The 13,114-nt window shown below is 39.0% G+C and overlaps 1 protein-coding gene across 1 annotated transcript in view; it reads left to right on the top strand.

The window, feature by feature from the left end:
• Nucleotides 1-5,820, top strand: part of LOC126101332 (odorant receptor Or2-like) — a 39,246-nt gene extending 33,426 nt beyond the window's left edge. Inside the window, exon 5 of the mRNA XM_049912004.1 lies at nucleotides 5,764-5,820. Within this exon, the coding sequence (XP_049767961.1) occupies nucleotides 5,764-5,820 (57 nt within the window). The remainder of the gene's footprint in view (nucleotides 1-5,763) is intronic.
• Nucleotides 5,821-13,114: the final 7,294 nt, after the last annotated feature.

Below are 13,114 nucleotides of genomic sequence, written 5' to 3'. Positions count from 1 at the left end.
TTAGTAACGGTCTTGTGAAACCGCCTGTCACTGGTGAAATAGCTGATTACACATGAAGGACACACATATGTATGCATAAGACGTCTTTGTTAACGTTAACATGTTGGATACGTAAAAATGAAAGCATGCCACATACACCAGGTTGCACTGCTAAACAAACCCAGAAGAACTACACCGTTTCATAAGTTACGACTCCTTTCCAGCTGGACCACTACTGAAACGTTTTCTGCTTCTTGCGATCAACATGTTGAATTTTGATGAAGCAGCTTCATGTATCTTTATCATTTCAACATTTTACATATTTATTAGTTAGTTTCATGGTCTTCAGATTTATCGTTTATGAGTGGAATGTTTGGGGATAGCCCTGTAAATTTTCGTTTCCACTAAAAATTATACATTACGTTTCGGTTCCCTACATTATATATGAAATTCTACACATTTTGTACACATAGAAAAATAGCCTCCTATGAGAATGTGAAGAAATATATTAATTATTTCATTTTGCTAACAGATGTGTGCCTGTAATCAGTTACAAAACAACACATCGTAACAAAATACGCGGCAAGTTCGCTACTTTTTCTATATGTATGTAATTCGTTTAGCCAGAATTATTATTATCACCTTCAGTCTGATCACTTCATTGATGCAGCTATCAATGCTAGTCTAGTTTGTGCAATCTGCTGAACCCTGCATCCATCTTAACCTACGTGCTGTAGTCAGACCTTACGGAGAGGGACATGTGCTGTACACAGTAACAACTTGTAATCAACAAATACTTAATGTGCTACATGCAGCGATTCAAGCTCCCTTCCATTTCCTACCACCATACGCTAGTTCTTCTAAGTCAGTATTTCGTCAAGATTTTCTTAAGAGGAAAAATTCAACAGTGCTTTACATAAATTTCGATTAACATTGTTAGTAAGAGAGTTGGGACACCTGTAGCAAGACGTCAGGTAGAAATCATTACAGAATGTATACATAGCAATTGTGCATCGTTTTTAGGATGAGGAAATATAGCTCTACAGCAAATCACAGATCTAAATACTAGATGATCTAACAATGCACTGAAGTCCATTTTCATGAAACATCGTTTGAACATTTCATCAAGGTATGTTGTGTTACTGTCATCGTGCAAGCCATAAGCTTCGTGGTAACATTTGAGCTCTAGAGCCCACAAACACGCCCTAAACATCCAGAAAGTCCATGCTGATGTATTTAATTCTTTAAGAGCACAAAAGAACCATTGGAAATAAATGAAGGTACTGCCTACGCAGTTACAGAACACATATTTTTATGTTAACAACTCAAAAGCGCCCTGGTCATTCTGCATGCATAAACAACCCCTGCTTTTGGAGATACCATAAGAATGACAATCTCATAACAAAAATATATTTGTCACCGAGCTTGAGACATGGAACTGTGCTCTCGTTATACAGCGCACACTCAAGCTGATAATATAACGAATTAAACAATTAAGCATAATAATTAAAAAAGTAATCAGCTGGAAAACATAATAATTTAGGCATTTATTCAATAAAATAAGAATGGTCAAAACAGCTACGAGACTGGGGTATAAGTAGTAGGGATATCTGAATCATAATTCCGAGAGGCTATCAGAAATTTCTGAACGGCGGCTGGAGCTCAAGGTGGCCAGCTAGTGTGCTCGGGGGCAGTTTCAAATGTTGACAGTCTGCATGATGATCTAAGCCTGTGGGGTCTGGAAAGTGGAGGGCACGCAAAGAGATACTGAGAAACGACCCAGAGTAAAAGTTAAGATGTAGTTTTCAATTCTAGAGACCCCTTCGGTGTACAAGCCATCAACAAATCCTGCACAAGGGTTCAAATGGTTCAAGTGGCTCTGAGCACTATGAGACTTAACATCTTAGGTCGTCAGTCCCCTAGAACTTAGAACTACTTAAACCTAACTAACCTAAGCACATCACATACATCCATGCCCGAGGCAGGATTCGAACCGGCGACCGTAGCAGTCACGCGGTTACGGACAGAAGCGCCTACAACCGCTCGGCCACCGTGACCGGCACAGCACAAAGGGAAAATAGTCCACGTTAAATTTTATTGTGGCAGGCAGTAGATAATTAACAGTTTTTATTAACATAAGGCTTAGAGTTTGTATCCAGAGCAGTGCACTGTAGCGTTCGATATTACTACAAGCAGAATTGATAGCTCCATACCACCACCACACAACCACTCGCTAGAAGGAAGATCTGTACACAGAGACTGGAAAGTTGCCCAGGTCACAGCAATGCCCACTAAATTACAGGTCCGTAGAATTAACGTCAATATTTAGCAGGATTTCACAACATATATTGTGTTCGAACATTATAAATTATCTTTAAGGGAACGGTCTATTGATACACAGTCAACACGGCTTTAGAAAATATCGTGCTTGTGAAACGCAACTGGCTCTTTACGCACACTAAGTGTTGAGTGCTATTGACTAGGAATTTCAAATTGATTCCATATTTCTAGATTTCCAGCTTGTAATCAAACTGAGCACTTATGGAATATCGTCTCAGTTATGCGACTGGATACGTGATTTCCTCTCAAAGGTCAAAGTTCGTAGTAACTGACGGAAAGTCAGATAGTAAGACAGAACGGATTTCTAGCGTTTCCCAAGGTACTGTTATACACCCTCTGCTGTTCCTTAGCTATATAAACGATTTAGGACATAATCTGAGCAGCCGCCTTAGGTTGTTTACAGATGATGTTGTAGTTTATCGTCTAGTAAACTCATCAGAAGGTCAAAACAAATAGCAAAACGATTTAGAAAGGATGCCTGTATGGTGCGAAAAATCGCAGTTGACCCTAAATATTAAAAAAAGTATGAGGTCATTCACATGACTGCTAAAGGGAATCCATTTAACTTCAGTTACAAGATGAATCAATCAAAACTTAAGGCTGCAAATTCATCTAAATATCTAGGAATTACAACTACGAACAACACAAATTGGAAAGAACACATTGAAAATGTTGTGGGGATAGCGACTCGAAGACTGCGTTTGATTGATAGAACACTTAGAAGATGCAACAGTTCTACGAATGAGACCGCCTACTACGCTTGTCCGTCTCTTTTGGAGTACTACTGGGCGGTGTGGGTTCCTTATTAGATAGAATTAACGTGTACATCGAGAAACGTCAAGGAAGAGCGGCACGTTTTGTATTTCGAGACATAGGGCCGAGAATCACGGACATGATACAGGATTTTGGGTGGGCATAATTCAAACAAAGGGGTTTCTTGTAGCAGTGAGATCTTCTCACGAAATTTCAATCACCAACTTTCTCCTCCGAACGAAAATATTTTGCTGACGCCGACCTGCATAAGGAGAAATGATCATCAAAATAAAATAAGGGAAATCAGAAGTCAGACGTAAAGATGTAGGTGTTCGCTTTTCCGCACGCTGTTAGAGAGTGGAATAATAGATAATTATTGTGAAGATAGTTCGATGAACCCTCTGCCAGGAATAAGTGCTTTTTCGGAGTATCCATCTAGATTATAAACTATAGTGTCTGACGTCATTGCCACCAAGAATCTTGATCAGTAGGGTGACACACCATTATTAGGGAGGCACAGATAAGAAGTTTTACCACACGGACGTGCGCTAGTTGTCGCACCACTGGAACTGCACAATAAGCGTTGTTAATGCTCATACTGTGATACTTAGACACTCTTGAATATGTAGGTTGTGCGCGATGTATTGACAAGATGTTAACTAGTTAAGTCCTGTGTTATTCTCGTCACATACAATGTTTTGCCTGTGACTAGTAATTTAGTGGAGGATATCTAATTAATTTTTTCTAGATTTTCAGAGTATCTTGGTGGGCTGTGCTAGATCCTGCGTGGCAAAAGCTTTAATTAACTGTTTCTCCGCAAAGTAGATTAGCTGTATTGTGGCATTTATAAATCATAAATTCTTACAGTAGAGACGTTTCGTGTGTGGCCTCCGTGCCGCCAGCAGAGGCACACTTGAAGACCAGTGAATTCTGATAAGTGCCATCTTTGGTTTTGTTTAGATTTAATAACGAATATACAATCACTTATTTTGAGTACACTGAGTATTTACTTTTACCAGAATAGGTATAGTACAATTCTTTGAGTGCAGTTGTGTTGGGAACTTAATTAGACAGATTTCAGATGTAGGAGTGTAGCGTACTAATAACTGCACTGGAGGTGAGTTTGACAGGCCGAGGAATTGCGGCTGGCCTTCAAGCACGCAGCACTGGTAAGTGGGCCAGTATCAACAGAGGCACACACATCCCTGTAGATTGTCTCTTACGGTAACAGTGCTTTATGCCCAACAGTACCACTGTTAATTAGGTTCCGTGTTCCAAGTCAACTTAGAGTTGTTTTGTTAGTTAGTAACACAATTTGTAATTTCAGTTTAGGAATTAATCGGTCAATGACATGATGTTGGAAACGTAAATATTGCGTTTTGATTTTACTTTTGGCATATTAACTCTTGATATATTTGTACTGCATGTACTTGCAGGCACTTCTTGCAATCAGAAATATGGCGTTCGTCTTTTGCAACTAATATCAGTGTATATTCTGGGTATACATCGCATAATGAATTAGACGTTATCAAGTGCAAATTGTTACTACAGTTACGAATAGGGTACGGCAAGGGGCCTCGCTTGAAAGTCCCTAAAACTTACTTTATGCATCCAAAGGTGGCCTAGTCCAAGACTAAGACGGAGTTCTAAAACTTACTGCAACCAGTTTGCCGCGCAAGGAAGATACGTCTTCTGTTATTCCTGACGCATCACCAGCAGAATGTTTTTCGCTTAACAATGTGTTAATTTCATAGTGAGCAGCTGGCACACACATTATAGGATCTGTGCATGGAGCTGGAACAAAAGTTACACAATGTAGCTTTAAATGCTCGCTGGGTCGTTAAGTGATTCTGCTTCCTTTCAAGAACACAATGTTTGTCTTCCCCATATTACTTTTAGACACACTTCTTAGATACAAAATTGTTAAGGCTTTCGTGGCCACTTGTTGAGAAACTGCCTATTGGCTTCTGTCTCGGGTTCTTCGGCCGACTTTCATCTAATGATTTTTCTGACGTTTCGCCAGCACGAGTGGCTGGCGAAACGTCAGAAAAATCATTAGATGAACGTCGGCCGAAGAACCCGAGACAGAAACTTCTTAGATTATTCGGGATATTTATTTATTTATTTTGGAAATAAATGTCTTGGGTTTACGTGAATCAAAAGTCCGTAGTCTCTTTATCACTGCGTTTGCATTACGTTTCCTTGTCTTGACTCCTACATGATGCTATATAGTACACCCCATAGCCGGATTAGTTGTTGATATGCGGAACCTAGCACAAGTTACAAAATGGCTTCCTTTATCACCGCCATCTGGGACCATTTCTTTTTACTAACCCTGATTTTACAATATTTGCATTTCACATCGAGGCGTTGTACAGTACCACTCGTAATGCACTCATTCCTCCTTCTGAAGCTGATCTTCTTGACGGGAGGTGCCAATTTGTAAGTGCAACCGTTATACCGCCAGTCGGAGTATTTACCATATTGTTCTTCAGAAGATCAGACCCTAGAAAAATCACAACAAATATGAAGATTCCTGACTTGTCATCAAATCACCACATGTATCCGAAATAGTGTTTAAAGTTTAATGCGTTGAACCTTGTAAGACGAAATAATAAGGAGATTCTAAGCAATATGTAGTAATTTCATCATATTCCGCGCATGCTTCACCTCTGTTCAACTCTGTTACAGCTGCTGAATGCCTCCTACTCCTACTACGCTCTGCTGGGCCAAATGAACAAACGCTAGATGAAGGACTCGGGGCAAGAAAGTTAACTGAGCTGGATACCGCATGGACATCCGTCTGACAGTGATTTCCACCACCGTTTCAGTTGTATGTCTGTGATATAGTATCACACGAGAAACGTTTCTAAAAGATTTCTGTGACTTGGTTGATGGAAAAGAAACAATGTTCTTCGCATGATGCATAGTAATGAATGTATGCTGTCACTTGAGCTTTTTTCTAAGCCACAATTACTTAAGTTCTAAAGGTATAGTTACATATCACGTAAAGGTTTGCATTGCATTTTATCTTGCGTATCAACTGATATTAAACCCAACGAAGATTGCAAGATGTAAAATGTATACCAGTGCTCAAAATTTTGTACCCGATAACATACGTTCCTTAGTTGTTCACAAGTAAATTGCTTTCATTTATTTACAAGGCCCATATTTCTGTAATGTAACGGTCTAAAGAAATAACAAAAGCAATTTTTGCAGAGATGTTACAATATACGTTTCGACAACCTATGTCCTAAGAGTTGAAGAAATCACTATTGCTTACTTTGACATTAAGGACGAGACATCAGTGGTGAGTACGAAAAATTAACACAATATCTACGACAACGCTGTTCTTGACTATCACAGTTGTTGTTTTAAGTCTTGAGACTAGTTTGATGCAACTTTAATGAAACATGTATCGCGTTCTCGTCAGTTAGCAGGTTTTCAGCCGACATTAATCCACTTTCTTTGGTGAACGTCTGCTGACTGAAAGGGTTGATTGTCTGAAAGATTCATATAAAACTAACGAGGGCTGAAAACGCTAAACTACAATGTCTCTATTTGCAATATAGTAATGACCAATGTAACCACTAACACCCCACAAGAAGAGAAAATTATGAATTGTCGTCCTGATGGAGGGACGCGGAATAATAGCTGCTACGCTGACAGACACTGGATGCTCTGGTGACCTATATTAGCCCAAAGCATAAAGCGAATACATAGAAAGAAGGATCCTTTATTGTATGATTATATGATAGCGGAACAAACACTGGTAGCAGTTACTTCTGTAAAATATCTGGGAGTATGCGTGCGGAACGATTTGAAGTGGAATGATCATATAAAATTAATTGTTGGTAATGCGGGTAACAGGTTGAGATTCATTGGGAGAGTCCTTAGAAAATGTAGTCCATCAACAAAGGAGGTGGCTTACAAAACACTCGTTCGACCTATACTTGAGTATTGCTCATCAGTGTGGGATCAGTGCCAGATCGGGTTGACGGAGGAGATAGAGAAGATTCAAAGAAGAGTGGCGCGTTTAGTCACATGGTTATTTGGAAACCGTGATAGCGTTATGGAGATGTTTAGCAAACTCAAGTGGCAGACTCTGCAAGAGAGGCGCTCTGCATCGCAGTGTAGCTTGCTCGCCAGGTTTCGAGAGGGTGCGTTTCTGGATGAAGTATCTAATATATTGCTTACCTTACTTATACCTCCCGAGGAGACCACGAATGTAAAATTAGAGAGATTCGAGCACGCACGGAGGCTTTCAGACAGTCGTTCTTCCCGCGAACCATACGCGACTGGAACAGATAGGGAGGTAATGACAGTGGCACGTCACCGTTGGGTGGCTTGCGGAGTATAAATGTAGATGTAGATGTAGATGTAGATGTAGATGTACCAGCGTGACTGGTAGCAGAAGTGTCCAAAAGAGCGCCATAGTTCTCTCGATAATGTCTCGCAAACGCGTAGGCTGTAAGAGCACCTAAAACTGAGCGTAACGTAGCGGAAGTACTGAACATGATTTCAAATGTTCAAATTCCAGGCAACATACGGATGTAATATCCAAGTTATAGCAGCGTAGAAAGATGAGCTGAAAAGATATTACTGTCAGTGGAGTTGAAAAACAGCTGAAATCGCTAAAATCACACAGGACTACAGGGCCTCATAAGTTCCTTTCAGATTTTATACAGAACATTTAATTGAGTTATGTCCCATTTCAACCACTGCATAATGAAGACCCAGCGAAGAAAAATATGTGCAGATAGACTAGAAAAAAATAACAGGCCATGACTGTCAACAAGAAGGGTAACATAACTCATCCACAAAATTACCATCTGGTCGCACTAAAGCCCATCAGTTTTTTTAGCACAAACATGGATTTCGAAAACAACGATCTCACGAAACCAAACTTGCACTTCTCTCACATGACTTCCTGAAAGCTACGCATCTTGGGAATGAGACAGACACAGTTGTTTTGGTGAAATATTCAATCAGATATTAAGAAGATTACAAAGTATTCCATAAAAAAGCGACTTGCTTTAAATGTAAGATTATGCGCTTCAGAAAACGAGAAAAATGTCGTGTGGTATGTCAACAATAAAAATAATTCACAATTACCATTGGTCAACTCACAAAACTCTGGATGTGGCTATTGGAGGGAATATAAAATGGAAGGTCACATAGCCTGAGTAGTTAATAGGCAACGTGAGAGACTTCGATTCATTGGTAGGACTCTGAGAAAATACTGTCAGACTAAAAAAGTTACCCTTTACAAGTCTTTCTCTCCTATCCTAGACTACTCCGTCAATGTGTTGGACCCGAACCAAATAGGGTAACAGGGATATACAACGCATACCAAAAAGCGTGCATGTGTGGGACCCGAACCAAATTGGGTAACAGGGATGTACAATGCATACCAAAAAGCGTGGCACCAGTGGTTGCAGGTTACTTTGGCTCAAACTAGTCACAGTAAAGTAGAAAAACCTGCACGAGTAGACTCCTGAAGACAGTAAGACATTATCCCTCGGAGGCCTGCTCATAAAATTTCAAAACCCTGTATTAAGAGAAAAATACAGAAATATTAAGAATTGTACGTATCACTACCTTCAAGATCGTGAATACAAAATTATACTAAGTGCAGCATAAGCAGAAGTATGAAAGCGCTCATTCATCTCGCGCTGAAGCTTAAACGTGACGAAGCACTACTCTATGGTACTACACAAAAACTCTCTGCCCTGCCCTTCAGTTTGCAGAGTATGTATGGTGATGTAGATATACTTGATGTAACACTGAGGATAGCTGACCTTGGCACGTAGGCAAACAATCTGAGATCGGGTTGATTAAAAAAAAAAAAAAGAAAAACAACTGTTTCGTCGATGGTCTCTTCACTTCTAACGTAGGAAGTCATCAGTTTTGTAGACAAAAGTGTATTTAATGTTGCAATAGTCTCTTCATTCTTCATTGCACGTGACTGATTTATTTTATTCACTTCATTTCTGTTAACGATAGAGAGAGAGAGAGAGAGAGAGAGAGAGAGAGAGAGAGACCATTTTACACAGTAAACGAATAAAAGGAACTTAGGAGATTAGATTCGTTACTGTTGGATCAAGCTCCTGATGATAAATCACTGTAAACAGTAACAACCGTAAAATATATGAGGATAACAACCCGAAACCACCTAAAGCGGACTGACCATATAAAATTTTCTTTGTGAAAAGGAGAAACCAGGGTGAGTTTCTTTGAAAGAATCTTGCGGAAACGTGTGTGACTCACGAAACAAGTGGCTTACAAAGCAGTAGTTGGAGCCATTCTTAAGTATTGCCTATCAGCCTGGAACCTTCATCAGAGTGAAGTATAATTGTAGAAGCCATAATGCATTAATATGCACTACGACCGACCCGAGTGAACTGTCGAGTACAAGCGTTCGTCATGAACGTGATGTGCTGGAAAAAAAGCCTAGGAGTAACGGCTGTAAAGCAAAGGACGTCATTAACTTGCATAAGAAATTGAGGAAACAGATTATATTGTTTGTCTGGATTTATAGTACAGACATTACGTTACATATTTAAAATTATGACCAGTTTCGTATTCATGGAAACAGAGCCGTCGGCAATTTTACAAAAATATGTAATCAGGACTAAGGGTAGAATTTGTTGTGCAAGCAGTGGATTTTCTCAAAAAAGTGAAATACTTCAGTTTTTTGCAAAATTAACTAGGAAATGAAAAAGCAGTGGAGACAGTCAACACGAAACACATGTTCATTGTATTTGCTAACTGGTGAACAAACTGATTTTTTTCACCTAAGAATAAAACGAGAATAGTCTTTCTTACCGACATAAAACAAAGCATAAAGGAAGAATATTTCATAACAAATACATATATTCAGGTGGCTGTAAAATAGGATGAAGCTCGTGTGCGAAGACAAACGTGGCAAAATGGGCTACACTTTTGCAGGAATAAAACAGTTTTTATTTCGGGGAATGCAGGCTTTGAATAATTTTAGCATGGTGGAGCAGAGTCAGCATCTGTAAAATATAATTACATTTCGAATCAGAGCGATACTGACGTATTTTTGTGAACACTACATCTCATGTGGAAATCAGTTAGAATCCACTGCTCAGGTTGAGAAAATCGTCATGCCATGACCGAATCGCGGAAACCGTTGTCACAGTGCAGCAGGCTTTCTCGGCGAACTAGTAAAGGGTTCATTAGGGGTTCATTACTATTTGCTAGAGCATTTGAGCAGATGTAATTTCGATGGGTTGCCCACGCGCTGCCTGCGATATGGGAATATCTATGCTACAATAGAAAGGCAGATCGGAGCAGTGTTGGTAGTAAGTCGAGTTTAGTAGCTCGCAGAGAGCAGTCGTGTTTTGTAGCTCGCACAGAGCACTTGAGTTATGGAGTTCGGACAGGGCGGTGCAGCGGTTGACTTGTGTTGGGCCGGTCGTGCAGAGCGATGGCGGTGCCTGAGCGATGTGGTATAAGGTAAAAGAAAAAAAAATGTTCTTTGTTGCCGTGTGCATATGTTAACTGCCACAACTGATTTAACCACAACTGTAATGTTAAAGTCCGATGTAATTCCTTGCAGAAATGTTTCAATAATAACTTTTGTTCTGAAGAAAAACTTTTGCCAGTCATTTATCCGAGTAAAGATTTTACGAATTATTCCTGTGCGTTATCATGTTGTTCAGCAAAAAAAAAAAAAAAAAAAATAATAACCTGTTGTTTTCCTACAAATGAAAATCTAGTGGCCAGCATTGCACCGGGCTGTGGGAGCAGAAATATAGATAGCGTTATCCGGCGACTTCATTGTGACGTTAGAACTTTTCATTTTATTTAGGATGATTTCACAGGGCCATGACGCAGCGCTGCTGACGTCAAAACTTATTAATCTCGATATCCAGTCAGTCTTTAATGGAAGATCACATTAAAACTTGAAATTTTATTATTGGAAAGAAATTTGTCTATTGGCAACATAAACGAGATTTTTCTGTTGGGAGGTTACACTTAAAGTGAATGTTATAATTATTTTCCTGTTGGAAGGTTACACTTGTCGACATCCGGTCAGGGTTGTATTTTGAGAACTTTCTGAGAAGTAGTCAGCTATATATCTCCTCTTATTTATCTAGTGTTAAATGTAGTATACATTTGTCATAACTCATATACCAATTTGTCACTTCTTTTTCTCAGATCATCAGCAATATTTCTCTTTGTTGCCATTGTATTTATTCCACTTTGTATCCGCCTTGTCTTTCTTTGATTTTGTGTCCACTTTTAATTCATGAAAAATGCCACGAGAAACTGCAAACAGTACATAGCGAAGTGTAGTGAATGAAAACACCGACCTGAACAGTTTGACTGAAAATATTAGACACACTCAGTGTCATAATTCTAATCTCGCAGCTTTAGACAGTCAGTGTGTGCCAACCACCAGTAACAATTCAAACTTAAATGACGAGCATACAAACTTAATTATGTCCACTGTAAATTTAACAACAAATAATTATGCGGCTTGTTCCACCACAACAAACGCTGCCCAGTTTGACACATCAGATGTGCAAAATTTACACACTGAGCAGATAAATGTTAATAATGAAGATGAACGATGTACTCAAAATATGCCAGGCTTATTTAATTCCAATGTAGTGACCAACAGTGCACAACCAATCAACAAACCTTTTCTTACACTATCACACAGCACAGGAAACAGAGCCACTAAATTTGACGTTGATCATATTATGACACTATTGCTACAACTTAATGATCGAACAAACAACTTAATGAAAATTTCAAACAGTCGAATGAAAAACACGACAGGTCGATCAAGCAAACTAATGAAAAATTCAAAATGATTAATGAACACGTTACAGCCATTGCCGTGCAATGTAATGAAACTAAAAGACTATTGCGTGAGGAAATTAAGGCTTGTGCCAGAAACAGCAGTGAGAAAATTAGATCCATTACACAAGAGATACGCAATACTCATAAAGCCAAATTAAATTACTTAGAGATGAAATCAGCGCAGTCGCTAAACAATGTTCAGAAAACACAACACGGTTACACGATGAGCTTGAAGCAGTGACAGCAGAACTTTCACGCACCTTGAATGCGAAAGTTGACAAGAAATTTGGACAACAGAACACCGAAATTGACGAACGTTTTAATGACAACCTACAAAACAACCAAACGCGTTACAGCAAACTCATACAGGAACAGAATAAAGTAAAGAAACAAGTCATGGAAACAATTACTACACAGAGACAGAAGAGAAGCGTAAATTGTTCGTGAAAGTAAAAAAAAAAAAATATGTAAACACAAACATTGCTACAATATAAGACGAAATTAAGACAGTCAAACAATCGAACACAGAACTACAGAATGAACTTACCGATATGAAAACAAAAACGGTCACTAGTATTCAGAGTTTGGAAAATAAACACGAAGAAGACATTCAGACACTTAGCAACATACTTGAATAACTGGTTAGTACAGGATCCCGATATCATTAAGCAGATGTTAAGAAATTAAACAAAACCACACGTAAAATGCAAAAACAAATTGATGCTTGTGAAACCAAAAATGACGAAAGGTTAAAGCACTGACTGAAAAATTTGACGACTTGGCCAGTCGAATTGACGTTATCGAAATAGTAATGAGATTAAATCAGACGATACGTCACCAGTTTCCTTCAACCAGACACCCGAATTCCAAAATATACAGCAAACAATCAGTGAGTTATGCATTTCAATTAATATACTACGTCAAAAAATGTCATCCGTACAGCATGAAGTGACAGAAATAAGAAATGTTTCAGTTTCTAACCCATCACAGCATACGCCGCATTCTGAACATTGTCACACTCCCACAGCCAATACAACTTATTCAAATTACAGAGAGTAAATGACTTAGATTCCGAACCGATACAGAGAAACATATTGTCATACAACCCGGATCTTGGTCAGACATTTAAAGACGATAATTTTGATTACAAGCACTTTCTGTCCATGAGAAAACTTAAGGTATTTAAGAATGACAGAACACA

Source organism: Schistocerca cancellata, chromosome 9, assembly GCF_023864275.1.
Source record: "Schistocerca cancellata isolate TAMUIC-IGC-003103 chromosome 9, iqSchCanc2.1, whole genome shotgun sequence".
In the NCBI taxonomy this organism is placed as follows: domain Eukaryota; kingdom Metazoa; phylum Arthropoda; class Insecta; order Orthoptera; family Acrididae; genus Schistocerca; species Schistocerca cancellata.
This window is presented reverse-complemented; position numbering and strand designations above follow the sequence as displayed.